We start from the raw sequence: 17,938 nt of genomic DNA, 5'->3' as shown, positions 1-17,938 counted from the left end.
TTTAAAATGCGGCTGCATTTTAAATTGCATTTTAACCTGTATTTTAAATAGGGTTTTTTTCCTATTATGTTTTCACTGTAATTTTACTGGTGTTAGCCGACCTGAGCCGAGCTTTGGCCAGGGAGGGCGGGGTATAAATAAAATTATTATTATTATTATTATTATTATTATTATTATTATTATTATTAATGGAAAAGTACAGTAGTTTTCTCCTGGATTTGTTTTTGTTGTCGTTCTAATGTGTTGTAAGAGACGCTGGTGGCGCTGTGGGTTAAACCACAGAGCCTAGGACTTGCTGATCAGAAGGTCAGCAGTTCGAATCCCCGCGACGGGGTGAGCTCCCGTTGCTCGGTCCCAGCTCCTGCCAACCTAGCAGTTCAAAAGCACGTCAAAGTGCAAATAGATAAATAGGTACCCCTCCGGCGGGAAGGTAAACGGCATTTCCGTGCGCTGCTCTGGTTCGCCAGAGGCTGCTTAGTCGTGCTGGCCACATGACCCGGAAGCTGTAAGCCGGCTCCCTCGGCCAATAAAGCGAGATGAGCGCCGCAACCCCAGAGTCGGTCACGACTGGACCTAATAGTCAGAGGTCCCTTTACCTTTACCTTGAATGTGTTGTAAACCGCTTTGAGATTTGTTATTTAAAATATAAAGCGGTATGGAAATAACATACACTTACATACATACATACATACATACATACCATGGGGGGGGGGACAGCCCTCAGACATTCCATTGTAGTGACCACAGTTTAGGTTTAATGTGCCACTTGGAGATTAGATTACTATATTTTTTGCTCTATAAGACTCACTTTTTCCCTCCTAAAAAGTAAGTGGAAATGTGTGTGCGTCTTATGGAGTGAATGCAGGCTGCGCAGCTATCCCAGAAGCCAGAACAGAAAGAGGGATCACTGCTTCCACTGTGCAGCGATCCCTCTTGCTGTTCTGGTTTCTGAGATTCAGAATATTTTTTTCTTGTTTTCCTCCTCCAAAAACTAAGTGCATCTTGTAGTCTGGTGCGTCTTATAGAGCAAAAAAAATGCGGTATATATCTGAGTTTCTAACACTGCTCAGCACTCTTAGTGGACTACAGTTCCCTTAATTCCTTGGGGGAATTAACAGCCGTGACTGTTTAAAGTGGTATCATAACGCTTTAAACGGATGGTGTGAGCGTGGCCACAGCCAACAACGCTTTGAACTTCCAGCCAGTGACTCCTCTTCCCAGATCTCCCAGCAAGCCCAGCAGTCTTCCCCCGCCGTCCTTCACACACACACAAACACCCCCCAACCCCATTCCTGACCTGCGGGAGGGCAATGTTGAGCTGGCGCTGCAGAGACTCCTTCTCGTGGCCCAGTTCGCGCAGTCGCAGCTGGGAGGTGGCCAGGCTTTCTTGCGTGTCGCGCAGAGTCTCCAGCAGCCGCTCGCGCTCATTCAGCATGTTGACCATGAGCTGCTCAAAGTTGGCGTCGTCGGCTCCATAGGCCGAGCCGCGGCGGTTGTCCTCATTGATGGTCGGCATCACCTCGCACATCATCATGCCAAGGGGGGTGGGGAGGGCTGCCCCCGGGGGGGCTCCTCAGGGAAAGACTGGTGGCCCTCAGGGACGTTTAGCCCCAGATCCTGGAGAGAGAAAGAGAAAGAGAGGAGGAAAGTCCTTTTTTTATTTGTATACCGCCTTTCCAAAGTCAAAACCACGTAAGGAGTCTTACAACACACACACACACACACACACAAATTACAGAACTACAAACTTAACAAAGGTAGTCATAAACAGTATTTGGAATCTGCCAGTTGCCGGGAACGTTTTGTCTTCCCATTTCGACCACGTGGCGCAAAATGTCTCTTAGAGAAGGATCTGAAATATTTTCCTAGGAGCTTGAACTAGTTTTATTTTAGATTGTCTGTTTTGATGTTTAAATGTGCTGTAAACCTCTTTGAGATTTGTTTTATTAAACTATAAAGCAGTACGGAAATGGAATAAACAAACAATAACAATAACAATAATTAATAATAATAAATAAATCCCACTGGGGTGGGGGAACGCTACATAGACATCCCATTGTGGTGTCTGCAGCTTAGGTTTAAGGTTCCATTTGGTAATTAAGATTATATATCTATCATTAGTCCTAAACAATAAGCAAAACAGCAAAAAAAGCACGCAACCAATTTCCACATAAATCATAAGATCCGCCAAATTAACATCACCATCATCAACAACAACAAAACCCTCCAAATAATACCCCTGAACTCTGGAGTTCTATAGGTGAAAAAGTAAGGAAGTGTGTGTCTGACTCAAAGCAGGGGGATAGGGAAACCAGAGTATTTCATCCCAAAAAGTTGCAAAGCTGACATCACAGCTAAAGGACACACTGTGCATGTCGAAGACCCCAACATCTCCTTAGGTAGGTGATGGACGACACCTGAGAATCTGGACAGCACCTGTCATTCTGAGAAGACAATACTCAATACTAGATAGAGAAATCGTCTGACCTAGTATATATACAGCAGCTTCCCATGTCCCAAGGCTCCATGGATTCCAGAAGTGATGTGGTGACTGGCTCTGGGAAGAGCAGGCTAAACTACAAGCGGAGGGCTGGAACCGTGAATCTGGACCCACCAGAGTTTCAAGCAGTCAGCTATATAGGAGGAGATATATATGCATACGAACTCGGATGCCTATGATCTCTAGCACAGAAGATCTGCACTGCCCTTGTGGGGAGGGGACAGGAAGGAGAGGTTGGGAGCCAGGAGTCCGGGAAACAGCCAACGAGATGACACACCGGCTAACTTATTATGAATGGAGATAATGGGAGACCGGAGATGTTACTATAGCAAGCGTGACGTTCTTGTCGCCACCTCCTGAGCAAAAGCATTGGTTCTGGGGAGCAGTGCTGGGTTGGCCGGGGGGAAGGAAGAGCTTGAGATTTAACTCTGTGGGTGGATGGGGAGATCAAGTGTAATCATGGGGCAGGCATGAGGCTCAGCCGGTTGGGGAACTGGAGTTGCCAGAAAAGCAACCCTGCCCCACCCTAACATTTATTTTCTTTCCCATATGGGGCAACCAGTTCCCTAGAGCAACACCCTCAATCCTGTCTCAGCTAGGGCCAATTCAGTCTGACTTCAGTGCCAAAATGACCCCTGCCCCATGTCCTCCCCCCACAACCGTTAGCTGAAGGAAACAACAGTCCATGCAGACTATGCCCTGTGATGCTTCGTTCCCATTCCCCACACAATAAGGCCTAGCGGTCACGGATCCGTGTTGCCTAGATTCAGACTGTAGCTCAGTTCACAACAGAAGCTGTCAGGCGACCTTGGGCAATCAACTTCTCTGCCTCGCTTTTCCCAATCTGTAAAATTGGCACAATGCTCAGCATTCGCATGGCTGCCTTTGAACGTTCACAACACTTCACACGGATTATGCAAGGAATAAATGGGCCCTTCTTACAGTCTAGGAGGGCAAATGAGATGAAGGAAGGTTGATAGTGATGTTGTGTTGAAAGTAAGTAAAAGTTTTTTCCCCAAAAAAATTGTGCTGAGTTATGAATTATGCAAGTCTGCTTAACGTGGTGCCAGGGAGGCTGTTTCCACACTCTTCTTGACTCAGCATTAATTTCATCAGGGTGCGCTAGGTGCTGTACAGAACTATTAAGTAACATGGCTGCTGTGCAAGGGGCCTGCATTCTTATATGCAGGGTGGAGAATTGAGGTTCACCTCTACACCATATTCAGACCCTCCAAGGGTCCCTATTTCCCAGGGACAGTCCCGGATTTACAGAAGCCATCCTGGAATGTTCCACTTTCCCTTAGGATGCCCCTATTTTCATTGGAGAAATGTTGGAGGGTATGGAATAGGACATCCTCGGAGCCTTTTTTCAGCCAGAACTTGCCGGAACTCAATTCTGGAACGTCTCAGCTGGGCGTCATTGCCATTCTAAGAGAATGAGAGAGGTGTTTGTGGCAAGTTCTGGCACCTCTTTTCTAGGGAAAAAAAAAGCACTGGACACCCCTATTTCCATTGGAGAAATGTTGGAGGGTTTGCATATATATATTAAGCACATTTAAAGCACGCAGCTTCCTGCAAATAATCCTGGGAATGGTAATTTGTTACGGGAACTGTGGCTCTGTGAGGGGTTAAACTACACCTCCCAGAATTCTTTGGGGGAAGTCATGTGCTTTAAACGCATCGTGTGGATGTGACCTGATGAGTTGTGGGGATGGAATTGAACCAGAAGCAACAGCAAGGGCAGCTAAAACTGGGGAAAGGCACTTCCGTTGATCACAAAGCAATGGAGGGAGACAGAACATCTTTAGACACTCCCTCATGGGTGCAGCACTTGTAGGAGAAGTGTAACATCTCATTGATGCCACCGACTTCCACTTTGTGTGCAATTTAATACAGTGCCATTGATTATTTCACCCCTTCAAGCCTGTGGCGCACTGTGACCAGTGTTCGAAACTCCCATTGTTCTCAGCGCATTTTGCGACAGGGAATTCCATTAGCGCAAGCAGTTTCTGAGCTCTGGGCACAACACTAAGATTTCAGATTAAAACTGCAGAGTGGAAGGAAAGGAGGGCCTTTTTCTGCCTCCCCACTTCCAGCTACTCTATGAAGACTGGAGAAGAGACCCTCTTAAGAATATTAGGGGGTGGGCAGGGGAAGGACTAGACCATATGAAAAATGAACATGATATTTTAGCTGCAGTTCATTCATTTTCAGCTTTGTATTCTTGTTATAAAAAAGGCACGCCTAGACATTTTTAAGCGGGTCTCTTCAGTCTTCAGAGAGTAGCTGCTCAGAGAGTCCTCCTGGTCCTTCCACTCTGCAGTTTTAATCTGAAGTCTTTTGACCATTTACGACTGACATCTCCACCATCTGGGGATCATTGGATCTGGACTGTTTTCCCACACTATTACATAGAATTCTATCTGTTATATTTTATCTGCACAATCAGAATCAATTTCTGGAACCAAATTGTATTTTTCTGTGCAGCCTGAGCAGGAGCTGGGAACAACATTATATAGTTAATTGTTGTCACTTGTTTTCACTTACCAAACCTGCCCCCCCCCAATACTGCACTGCTGCTCACAGTTGTGAAGAATATTCCTATGTTATGAGTGGTCCATGTCACCATTAAGAAAAAGAGGTTGGAATGGGCCGATATATATGTGGACTGTCTCTGGATTAAGTGACTTTTCTTCTTTAGATTCTCAAAGTTCTTAACCTAGCTCAAGATTGTCATCAGAACGAGCCAGATGTTTAATGGAGAATCAATCACAGTTAGTCCATCGTTTGAAAAAAAGACTTTATGGCCGTCTTGCCCCAAAATGGCAACTAGACATTCTGTTTTGGCGACTGCAACCTCGGTTTAAGGAGCTATTTGGCACCCAGCTTATATATCTGAGTTTCTAACAATGCTCTTGCCCCATTCTCTCAATGCAACTAGGGATAAGAAGAGTCCTTCTGGATCAGGCATCTAGTCTATCTTCTTGTCCTCAAGCAGATGCCCATAAGCAGGTGTGACAGCGGTTTCCAGCCACTGGGATTCAGAGGCATACTGTCTCCAACAATGGAAGCAGAAGCTAGCCATTGTGGCCAGGAGTAGCCACTGCTAACCTTATCCTCCGTGAAACGAAACACTGCCGCAGAACATCTTCCCAAAGCAGCGACGGAGAGCCTGCCTGTTGCCAATGGTCAGGGATGATGGGAGCTGCCATCCGGCAACACTCAAAGGACCACAGATTCCTCACCCCCGTTGCAAACTCTGTGCTCTCACTGAACCGCGTTGCCTCCTCTACCTTTCCCTTCTTGCACTGCTTTGCACTCCAGACAGAGAACCTAACTTGGCGTGGGAAGCAGCAGCAGCGCTTTGAATAAACTGCAGCCACCTCTGCTTGCTGGGAATCAAGTCTGTGTCCTAAAATGTTACCCCATTTTAATCAAGTCACACGCTTTCCCTGCCGTCACAGCCGCCGTCCCTCTGTTGCCTCCTCACGCCTGCCTCTTTACCTTCTGCCAGCCTGCTCCCTCTGCCTGGAACAGCCTCCATATTCCACGCTCTTCCTCAAAACCTTGTTTTTCCTCTCAGAATAATTGTTCCTGAGCCAATGCAGATATACTCTTTCTCCGCAACCTCTCCTACCTTTCCCCTGTTCCCTTGCAAGACAACCTTGGTTCACATTTCAACTCAGCCATGGCCTTACTAAGTAGCCTAAGGCAAGGCCCTGGGGTTAGCTGTGGACAACCAGGGCCACAGCCAGACAGGCAAACCACTATGGGGGACACAGCTTGGTCTCCCAAGGGCTTGATGCTGACCCCAAGGCTCATCTATGGTCCTTGAGAGTTTGCTAGAGAGCGGAAATTCTTAAAAAATAAACACTAAGCAGCTGTCTCAGAGGGAGCAGAGCGAACCCCTGTGTTTCCACATCTGAGGCCTAGCTTGGGCTTCCTCCAAGTCTCAGGCAACCGGCTTATAGTTGGGCCCCTTGTTTAAAGGTCCGTTGCATATTGTATACTAGAGGGTTGGCGATGGAAGACTATCAGGGACGCTGTTTGCTGACTCCCCTCCCCTGTTGTTACTAAGCACAGGAGCCAATTCCAAGGGGGTGAGGGGTTTTCGACCCTCTCCCCAAAATGTCGATGGGCATTGCCATTAAAATGGTGCCCTGTGCATCGCATCTTGTGATTGATTATGCAGGGCAGGGCTTACTTGTCCCCCCCCCCAATATTTTATCAAGTTGGCACCCATGTTGCTAGGGTAGAGGAAAGAGTGTAGGGCATAGCTGCCAACTTTCCCCTTTTCTTGCGAGGAATCCTATTGGGAATAAGGGAATTTCCCTTAAAAATGGCAAACGTTGACAGCTATGGTGTAGCTGTCCCATGGTCCCAGAGTTTGACAGCTACGTCAAGGTGTGGGGCTGGCTCATCCCTCCTGACTCTTCTCAAATAGGTCCTCTAGGAAAAACAGGGATTTATATTGACATTTCACTCATTCATTCTCACAAACACTCACTGTGGCCACTCATAACTCTTCCCTCTAGCTAATAGTCAGGGATGATGGGTGATGTAGTCCAACAATATATGGAGGGCCACAGGTTTCCCAAGCAGAACAATTGTGGGATCCTTTTTTGGAGCACCTCCAAGAAAGGAGATTCTACAAGCTCCATAAACACTCTGTTCCATTGCTGAACTCCCCTTAGCAATAGTTCTTGCTAATGTTTAACCCCTGGAATTTGAAGCCACGGTCTAGACCCAGTACTCCCTCCTTCTGCACAGAGGCATTCAAATTTAACACACACATACACAGACCCTCCACGTATCCCTGTTTTCCAGGGACAGTCCCGGATTTACAGAAACCATCCAGCTTTCTGATTTGATCCTGGAATGTCCTGCTTTTCTTTAGGACATCCCTATTTTCATCAGAGAAATGTTGGACAATATTACAAACAAGCTAAGAATTACAACTCTACTGTGGCGGACGAGGTTTTATGCTCACCTCCTCTGGAACAAGAACACAAGATTTATTTTATTTTTTTAAGAAGATGGGAGCTGAGGGAATCAAACCTATCTAGAAGTGGTTCCAGACTTGATGGAGAGGTCCTCCCCATTAAGTCCCACAGGCAGTGGTACCAACAGGGCAGGACTCTGCGGCAAATGTTCCTAGCCCCCCACAGCAGAACGAGCAGGGGGGGCCCCAAACACCTCAGAGCTGGTTTGCCACATTTTGAAGTAAGTGAAGTAGTTCATGCTAACATCTAAAGAGCCATTTCCCACCAAGTCCAGAGGTTAAAATTACCTAACTGCACCAGAGGTACATGGAAGTGCCTCGCTGCTTAGGGAAAGATGCTCTGTACAGTGGTGCCTCGCAAGATGAAATTAATTTGTTCCGCGAGTTTTGTCGTCTTGCGATTTTTTTCATCTTGCGAAGCACGGTGCCGGGAAAGTTTTAGAAAAGCTTCAAAAATCACCAAAGTCTTTAAAAACCTCAAAAAAGGCTACCACACCGCGTTCTATGAGTTGCTCCTCGAAGTCAAGTCGCAACTGTATTAACGGTGTTAAGAAAAAGGAAACAAACTTGCAAGACGTTTCCGTCTTGCGAAGCAAGCCCATAGGGAAAATCGTCTTGCGAAGCAGCTCAAAAAACAAAAAACCCTTTCGTCTTGCGAGTTTTTTGTCTTGCGAGGCATTCGTCTTGCGAGGTACCACTGTATATTGTCCAAAGGGGCAGTTTCCTGCCAGCCAGGCAGAAGGTGCAGGATGAGGCTTTGGCTGCAGGTATTCAATAACGACTGCTCAAACTAGTCAGAAGCCCATTGTCTATGATGGACTTAGCACTTAGAAGCATCTCTCTCCCTCCCTCCCTCCCTCTATGCCCATATTCCATCTCCAGTTGGAGAGGTTCAGTTTCCCTGGAACAACAAGATAAACAGATTCCCTTAGAAGTGCCTAGGAAAGATGTGAGGATGGCTCGTAAGATAAAAATGCTTTTGAATGGATAAAAAGAAAAGAGCTCTCACCTATTCAAGGGCCAAACCTTGCCACTGATAAGTTCTAGGGTTGAGCAACGTGAAATCCTGGCCAAAATCAAACTCTGCATATAAAAACATGCAAGAAAATACTCAACAGAGACGTGCCATAGGTCACTCTCGTTGCCTAATATACCCTCTTTCTCCACCAAGCCAAACAAATGGAAGCAAACAGCCCATCAAATGGGGGTGGCGAAATCTGAGTATCCCCATAATCTTACAGATTCTGAAAAAATATAGTTTCCAAGGCCAAGACAGGCCCACACATGCACAGTCACTCTCATGCTTTCAGAAGACATTAAGAACTCATATTAGCAGCTGGTCAGGGGAACAGACACACAAAGTCTAGGATGCAGCACAAATATAGTCAGAGGCTTGTGGATGGCATTAGATTGCTCTGCTCTTTTATGTGCAACCACAGACCGCAGACGGTAATTCTGGCCCATGGATTTACACAGCTTTTACACCTGAGAAGTGGAGAGAGATTGAGACATTTATGTATACATCTATGGATATTGAGGCTGCTATGAAAGAGACACCAAGGATTGAACATTCACATTTCCCTGCCCCTCTCTCACATACACTCATAGACAGCATGAGCAAAGGAGCTATATATGAACACATGCATTGGAGATACATAAAACAAGCTCAGAATCCAGACTCTGGCACAGTAGTAGACATTCTGAGCATCTCCCGCTCCTTTTATTTTTTTGTTGAAAACCGGTAAATTTCTAACCTTCATGACTAGTGTCTAGTGAACACTCAGAAATCAAGGGAGGGAGAAGCCACATTCCCCCTCCACAATAACCACCACGTCCCTCTCAGCTTGTCATCTCCCCCATTTGCTGTCAAACATGGTAGATTATTTGAAGAAACTCTTCTCCCATGGAAGCAACATTATGAGAAGAAGAATTAGCCTAAACCAGGCTTCCTCAACCTCAGCCCTCCAGATGTTTTTGGCCTACAACTCCCATGATCCCTAGCTAGCAGGACCAGTGGTCAGGGATGATGGGAACTGTAGTCGCAAAACATCTGGAGGGCCGAGGCTGAGGAAGCCTGGTCTAAACTATGCTAATGTAACTTCACAGTAGCATAACATGAGTTTAGTTTGCTTTAAGGATTTGCATCTCTGGGGAGCAGAATAAAGAATTTCACCAACACTGCACTAGTGTTTAGGCGTTTGTACATTCACAGACCCTGAACGTGGTTGCACACTGCTAAGATTGGGACCTGGGTGATGGTGCTCACAAAGCACAACGGGTTCTGACTTCTGTGCATGCACACAGACATCTCTGCATGCAACAGCACAGGATGCACTCACAACAGGCCTTGCCAAACCCATGGGCAGTGTACAAACTTATTTGCAGGTCTATGACTAGCAAAGGTGAGCATGTGCATGCAAACCAAAACAGTGCACCACCACACATGCGCAGTGCAAACACCACCTCTGGTGTTCCAATCCTTTTCGTTTGCAGCTATGATGTGACACATAAGATTTCATGCTCATCCAGAAGGTGCAAAGAAACAAATATAACCGTGGGCACATGTGGAACCACATCTGTACAAAAACCATTGTACAAAATCCAACACATGTGCTGTAACTTCTATGTAGCACAGCTGGGCTTAGAAAAAAGACTGGTTTTTACCTGTCAGACTTCCATCTGTTTAGAATCTCACCACATTCATCCATGTTCATCTTGACACATTGATTACATGCACCCCACACCTAGTGCAGCTATACTTCTTTCCACACCACAGCCACCTGCAACATACATATTCTAGTATAACTGTGCGAGCGCACACAAAAAAGCTTGTAGCGCCTACATACTTGCCCTAACAGATGACACTTTGGTATTTCCCCATGCTTCTGCACAAACAACACTTGTTGTCACAGCTGCCTACACCAGCATGTCATCTCTGGCATTTTTGCGAGTGGTCATGCGCATGTTGCACGTGTGACTAACCCTCCTGTTTGCACGGCTGCCCTGCATGGCAAACCTTTGTGCAGTATTATAACACCTTTGTACTGCAATGCATATGCAGACAAATATGCACATAAGAATAGATCTCGGTCAATGAACGTGCATTATCTCCTGCACCCGGGAAACAGAAAGTGCAGCACTTACTGTTGCTTGTGCAAATGGGTTGTGCATCACAGCTTGGAGCACGCTTGTGAAACAGTGATGGCGCATGTTGATTGTTATGAGCTTGCCTAACATGTGTCTGACCACAGCATCTCTCTCACACACACAAACAGGCAGTCTATGTTTTTCACCTTCTTTTGCACACCTGCACCTGGGCTGTATTAAATATAGCTATGGGTGATCGCTGAATTTGGGAGAATGAAGGTGGGAATCACACAAATTATAATCTTATCATTAACCCCGCCAATAGACAGCTTTACTTCAGTTGTACTACAATAGCTGCTTGCAGATAGGAAAGGTAGGCCTGGAAACACATAATAAAGGACCCCCAATTTTTAATCAACATATTAATAACTCTCCACCTTTGGGAGATATATAATGTGATTATGCCTTATAGCCTGATACTTTCTTTGTCTACAGGCACCTCCATTTTTAACTGAACCAACATCCTGCTTCATTTTTCTTAGCCACCATGTATTTCCATCTCCCAAACACTTGCACTGGATTCTCTTCAGCTATGTTTCCACATTGGTCCTCCACTCCCTGCAACATCTACCTCGAAATCCCATCCCCGCACCGTCAAGCTGGCACCTGCCATTCCAATCTCCTGCTTCTGCTAAGACCCCACTCTGCAAAATGTTAGGCCACCATTTCGTTGTATTACAAGGTGCAGAAAAGACAACCCATGGGAATATATTGATAACACAATATATTAAGGGTTTGGGTCGGAGCCTCAGACTCTTATGCTCATAGGACTGTGTGGTGTAGGGTAATGAAGAAAAATCAGGCAGGGTGCAAGAAGCACAGGAAGAAGCTGTTTGGAAAGAGATTTGGTGGCAAGGCACAGGTTCAAAACAGCAGGAATCTAGAAGACCATAGAGGTAAGAGTGCTGGGGGCCATTGAGTAACATAGGCAAAAGGGATGGAATTGTGGGTATGGGCCAATTAAGAAAAAACTAGAGGGGGCTGTGGGTTTTTTAAAAATCTGATGGAGTAGCATTGGGTGGAGTGACATAGGTTTCTTGGTGGAACAGGGTGCAGGTTCCCTAAAGGAAAAAGCAGAGGGGGTTGCCTAGAGATAGAATGTGGGTTGCTTTAGCCAAGCAGGGGCGAGGAACGGCTGGGCAGAATGATGGAGCTGATGTCGACTGCGCCTGTGAGCAATGTTCAAAATTTGACAGCGCTCAGGGAGAACGGGTGTTTGGGGGTCTTTAGGGGGCCCAGATGGGAACAAAGTCGGAGGGGGGGGGAGAGAGTGCACGCTGTAAATTATCGGGTGTGCAAAATGGAAAAGAGAACTTGGTGGGGAAAGGGGGTCTGGTGGAGCTGGGTAGATTGCTCGGGTTTCCTTTAAGTGGGGGCATCCAAGGCTCAAAGGGTAACCAGGGACAGTGGAGCAGAGCTACAAACAAGGGATCTGGGAATAAATGAGTGGAGGGGGAAGACTTCTGTGCTTGGGGAATGGGCAGAAGGAAGGCGATTCTGGAGGAGAGAGGCCCCTAGAGAAACAGAGAGGGCCTTTGGTGAGCTGCTGCTTCCATGAAAGAGACGACTGGGGAGGGGGTTAGAGGATAGAGGCGCCTCCCCAGCTTTGGCGGTGGGGCACCCTGTAGATCCCCAGCGCTGGCCATCACGGCAGGTCGACCTACCTATCTGGAGAAGCTCCAGGGCCCGGGTGGGTGGAGAGATGGAGGGGACGGGAAGGTGGGTCTCTGGGGCTGGGTGGAGATGGCTTGGAAGGTTCCAGGAGCAGGGGAGCCCGGAGCGAGGCTGCAGGGCTTTCAGAGAGGAGCCGGAGAGGGAGGAGGAGGCGGCGGCGGCAGGCAGATGGACTGTGCGCGGCTGGGCAGAGACGAAGAGGCAGGGCGCGATCTCGTGGGAAAGGGGCTCGGAGAAGGCGCCCGGGCGCACCGGCGGGGAGGCTGGGCTGGGCGGAGGAGTTGAGTTGCAAGGAGCGTGCCGGAGAATCGGGATGGGTGAGGGCGCGGTGGGGTGGGGTGGGGTGGGGGGCGGCGGGGAGGGAAGGAGAGGCTGTGGGTGCCGGGGTGGTGGTGGCCGGATCCGTGCGGAGCGCACGGGGGAAGGTGCGGGTGGCTAGCGAGAGTAGGCAGCGGCGGGTGGCAGCGCAGGGGGTGCGATGGGGAGCGGGGAGCCCTGGGATGCGGGAGTCAGAGGTGCATTGGGGAAAGGCCGGCGGGGAGGGAGGGAGGGAGAGATGCAGAGACGGCAAGAAGAAGCTGCCGGACGATTTTGGGGCAGCTTGGGAGACGATGGAGCAAAGGCTCCGGACGGTCCCCTGGTGGAGAGGTGGCGCCCCGCTGGAGAGGGACGCGGAGATCGGGTGCAGCGGGGCGCAGCGCGGGGCTTCCCGGGAGGAGACGGGGGTTCCTGAGCTCGGCGCTTACCTGCCTTTGCAGCAGGCGGGGGAGGCTGCGGTGCTGCTCCGGGTGGTGCTGATGCAGGAGGGATGCAGGAGGGAGCCTGGATGCTGACGCTGGGCCCCCTCCTCCGGCCTTCAGGGGCGATTGCCATCCCTCAAGGGGACCCCACTCCCCAGCCCCGGCATCCCTCCCTCCCGGCCGGCCGGTCGGCCACCGCCTGGCGCCCCCCTCCAGCCCGCCCAGGCAGATCCAGAGAGCGAAAAGAGAAGCAAATCCCGCCCCTTCGCCCAGCGCAGAGCTCGGGCGCGCCTGCCCCTTTAAGAGATCTCTGATTGACAAGCGTTCCGACCAACGAGCCTGCGGCATGGTCCGGGACAGCCCTTTAGGCACCGCCCACGCGTGGGGAAGGGAGGGGAAGCCGAGCTCCGAGTGGCAAGGTGGCAGAGCCAATGGGGTGGGCGAGCTGGTGGGCGGGGGGGCTGCGAGAAGCCAATTGGGGAAGCCTATGGGCGGGGCTCAGTTTTAGGATGATGTCATCCGGTGGTTCTTTAGGAAAAAGGAGGGGGGGAGGAACAGGAGGAGGAGAAAATCAGATGCATCGCAGGTTTTTTTTTTTTAAAAAAAAGCGGGGGGGGGGGAGTAACAAAAATGCACGAAATCCTTGCAATGACCCAGCCCGTGTTAAATAACGCAACAGTCCGGTGAGAAGAATGAGACGTTGCATCACGGGCGGAAAATGCACCAGATGCGTGCATAGAGAGAAAAATCGAGACAGTGACATGCAGCGATTCATGCAGCTCAGAGAGGATATTTATGCATGTACCACCTGGAGATACACCTACAGCTGAGAAAATGCAGCAACCCGGCGGAAACCACCAAGAGGAGACACTCCAGCCCCATCGCCCCCGAGATGCACAAACTCTCTGCGAAAGGAGCCGGTGGGCTACAGAGGAGTGAAAATGCACCGGCCCATGCGACATAAAGAGAAATAAATCACGGCGCCCCGTTATGAGGAGATGCACCAGTTCATTTCACCCAGGGGGGAAACAGCAAACCGTGAACCTCAAGAGAACCTGGAAGGGGAGGAAAGGGGTGACACGCCAAACCACGTGCTGCTGAGAAATGCACCACTTCATGCAAGTCGGTGTAAAAAAAATAATGCATCAGTCCAAAAAATGCGTGCCAGTCGGCATAGCCTAGAGAAATCCATCCACCACCCTAAGGAAATGGTCATGCAACAACCTAGGGAAACTCATTTGTGCAAAAGAGAAACGTGAAACAATGCCCAGCAAGGTAAGGAAGGGGTTTGGTTGCTGAGCTCTCCGGATGAGATGTGCTTGCTTAAGAGAACCCAGGAAAGACATGGAAATATATCAAGACATGGAACAGTAGGGGAAGGTGCAAAAAATCAATGCATGAAGCCAAATCGGAACAGCAAATCATTGCAAGGCAGGAGACAGTCCAGGGAGGGAGCAGCAACCGGGCATCATTAAGGGCCTTTCCAGATGGCAGGGGAGGGAAGTAACACATTTTATTCTTGGTCCTCTGTCAATGCTAGCTCTGAATAAACTCTGGGATATGCTGTTTTGTCCTCACTGGTAACCTTTCTGATGTTTTCTTTATTTTATTTTATTTTTTGAATTTCCTTGGCTGGAGAGGTAAGGAGGATGCAGAACCTTCAAAGAACACAATCTTTTAAAAATGTTTAAAGATGAAAAGGAATAGAGAAAGATCCATGAATGGCAAGACTGCAGGAGGATGGTATATGTCTGGGGGTTTGCCAGTTACATTGGTGGTGCAACTGGGAAGCACCCAGTCTGTTAAAAAAAGAAGAAGAAAGGAAAGCTTGGTATTAAATGATTTACAAAAATACAGCGATGCACAGGCACTAGCCAATAGGTCCTTGTGCAACCACAAGGGAGGGGAGTTGTGGATCATCTTTGCCCAATATTTTGTGTTTAGTACTGGCAAAATGCTGTTGCCCTGAAGGGAGTGAGTTGCAACTCAGCACTTGAAGAGTATTTTCTGGAACAGCCCAAAGAAATGCGCCGAGTCTGTGACGAAGATGTGTCAAATGCATGCAGATGGTAGGTAATATTCTGATCATAACAGAGAGCAGTGGTGAATTTCCGTCGGCACGGACTGCCTGTCAAAAGCCAGGAGATAAAACTTGGGAAGTCCATCGCAGTAAGGCTGCAAGAAGCATCAGATTGCATGAAAATGTCCCTATTTGGTAATTCAGAGACTGTGGCCCTGTGAAAAGAGGCAATGACCAAAGGCCGTGGGATCCTATGTAGCCTTACAGAGATGTGGAAGAAGAACCAAGGAACTACACACATTTGTATTAGCTGCTCATCTTCAGCAAAGCTGTAGCGCCCATTCATGTGGCCAGTGAAGAATGAACTGCTAGGAAGGAAACACAGCCCAGTTTTCTGACCCAACAGTGGCATGTTAGCCAGTTCTTGCGCACAGGAGAGAGTGGGGAACCTGAGGAATTCAACTACACTGTGCAGTCCATCGCAACGTACACGCTCTATCATAATTAGGCATCCCAGAGAGAAGCGTACCAGTATGTAGACACGCAATCTGTAGGAGGATCTGACCAGAGGTTCCAACTGGTCTAACATCATTTCCAGTAGCACTTACAGAGCATAAAGATCATGGGCTGTTTCCTATCCCAGGGGCTTCGCTATTACATAGTATACCTCCTGTGTAAATGGGAGTTCATTAAGCCATTGTAGAGTTGGAAGGGACCCTGAGGATCATCTGGTCATAAGTCCCTGCAATGCAGGAATATGCAGCTGTCCCATACGGGGATCGAACCTGCAGCCTTGGCGTTATCAGCACCACGCTCTAACCAGCTGAGCTATCATAGGTCACAGCCCATAGGTGTTCCTAGAAACATTCTTTCTTTGTCTAAACCAGGGATGAGGAACCTGTGGCCCTACAGCCTCCCAAGCCTCAGCTAGCATGGGCAATGGTCAAGGATGACGGGAGTTGTGGTCCAGCCTCATTGGGCGGGCCATAGACTCCACATCACTCGTCTAAACCATGAGGAAAAACGACTATGCTACAGGGACGATCACTGCTGCTTTAGTAACAGGGAATCTGTGGCTCTCTGAACTACAACTTCCTTCATCCTTGATCATTGTTCTCTGGGGACGATGGGAGGTGGAGTGTTTTTTCGTATGCAGGGAATGTGTCTCAGAAATTTGAAAACGCCTCTTGCTTGCCAGAATGGAAACTACAGAGGGATGTGGTAAGCGCTTGCAGAAACTAGGTACAGTGGTACCTCTGGTTAAGAACTTAATTCGTTCTGGAGGTCTGTTCTTAACCTGAAACTGTTCTTAACCTGAAGCACCACTTTAGCTAATGGGGCCTCCAGCTGCCACCGCACAATTTCTGTTCTCATCCTGAAGCAAAGTTCTTAACCCAAGGTACTGTTTCTGGGTTAACGGAGTCTGTAACCTGAAGTTTCTGTAACCTGAAACGTGTGTAACCCGAGGCACCACTGTAAAAATGTTGGAATTTGGGTGTTTTTAGATATTTTTGTCATTTATGTGTTTGCTACCACTGGCACATGGCTGTCCAGAATTGGGGGGGGGGGTGGTTCTCCACTTCAGGGCTATAGCTTAGTGGAAGAGAACTTGCTTTGCATCCATGTTCAATTCAAAGGATCAGGCAGAGGTGAAGGGAGAGTCACTGCTAGACAGCCTTGAGCTAGGGGGAGAACCAGTCTGTCCCCGATTTAAGACAGATTTCTATCATCCCTGCTGGGAATATTGCGTTCCCTACAGGAATCTTCGCATCTCCACGCTTCCCCCAAATCTGAAAATGCACCCCTTTTGCTAGGTATACTCAAATTAAATCCCTGCACCAAACCTTCCTGTAAACCCTTCCTGGTTGGCTTTTTATCTCTGTCTGGTTCTTTTAAAAATATCCCACACCCTATTTCCATAGCAGCCATCGGTTAATTTTAGACAACGCTCACTAAAAATTCCTTGATGTGGAGATCGCATCCTTCTGGATCATTGGTCCGTGTGACATTGGGGACCTGTTGGTCTGCGGTCCGAAGGGTTGGTGGCTCAACCTGAGCCAGGATAAGGCCCTGAAACATCATCTTGCTGCTTCAGGAGGAAGGAATCATGATACGCAATTGTGATGGGGATATTTATTTGTGCTTCTTGCTTCGGGTCTGAATTGAGAGCCATATTGTTCATTGGAAGGAGGAATACATCAGGGATAGCGATCTAGCCCACCGTACAAAGGTAAAGTTTACGTTCATTGCTCCGCCCGTTTTGGCTTCTGGCTCTGCCCAACATTGGCATGTGGCCCCCAGAAGGTTGCGCAAAAGGAAATGTGGCCCTGAGGCTGGGAAAGGTTTCCCATCCTTGACATGAGATAGCTACATTTGGACAATGGTAAAAAAGAAATAACAACAACAACAATAATAACTAACACCATTTTTTAAGCCTTTGTATCTTCATGGGGCTACAGAATACAGTGGTACCTCAGGTTGCATATGCTTCAGGTTACAAACGCCCGCTAACCCAGAAATAGTACCTCGGGTTAAGAACTTTGCTTCAGGATGAGAACAGAAATTGTGCTCCTGCGGTGCAGTGGCAGCAGGAGGCCCCATTAGCTAAAGTGGTGCTTCAGGTTAAGAACAGTTTCAGGTTAAGAACGGACCTCTGGAACGAATTAAGTATTTAACCCGAGGTACTACTGTAGACTCTACCCATCGACCTCCCTTTTAGGAAAATAACATGTACTGTAGTTTAGTCATTTTCCCAGCTAGCATAGAAAAATCATTTCATTCACCGCCTTTCCCGTGTTGGGCAACAGAAAACAGTGGTGAGCCTCAGAAGTCTGTGGCGCAGCAATGAAACTGCC

The 17,938-nt window shown here is 48.2% G+C and overlaps 1 protein-coding gene across 13 annotated transcripts in view; it reads right to left on the bottom strand.

Moving 5' to 3' along the window:
• The window catches only part of PPFIA3 (PTPRF interacting protein alpha 3), a 70,223-nt gene extending 56,912 nt beyond the window's left edge, over window positions 1-13,311 (bottom strand). For 5 of the 13 annotated variants that reach the window (XM_082194295.1, XM_082194305.1, XM_082194302.1 and 2 more), the window contains exons 1-2: window positions 13,070-13,310; window positions 1,298-1,617 (exon numbers count right to left, since the gene is read on the bottom strand). In XM_082194295.1, coding sequence (XP_082050421.1) covers window positions 1,298-1,534 — 237 coding nt within the window. In that variant the 5' untranslated portion in view covers window positions 1,535-1,617; window positions 13,070-13,310. Of the gene's footprint in view, window positions 1-1,297; window positions 1,618-2,487; window positions 2,643-13,069 lie in introns of those variants that run through there. The other 8 variants (XM_082194306.1, XM_082194307.1, XM_082194298.1 and 5 more) reach the window with 4 other exon arrangements.
• Between the last annotated feature and the right edge of the window lie 4,627 nt (window positions 13,312-17,938).

This window comes from Podarcis vaucheri (genome assembly GCF_965113315.1).
Source record: "Podarcis vaucheri genome assembly, chromosome: 13".
NCBI classification, from domain to species: Eukaryota; Metazoa; Chordata; class Lepidosauria; order Squamata; family Lacertidae; genus Podarcis; species Podarcis vaucheri.
This window is presented reverse-complemented; position numbering and strand designations above follow the sequence as displayed.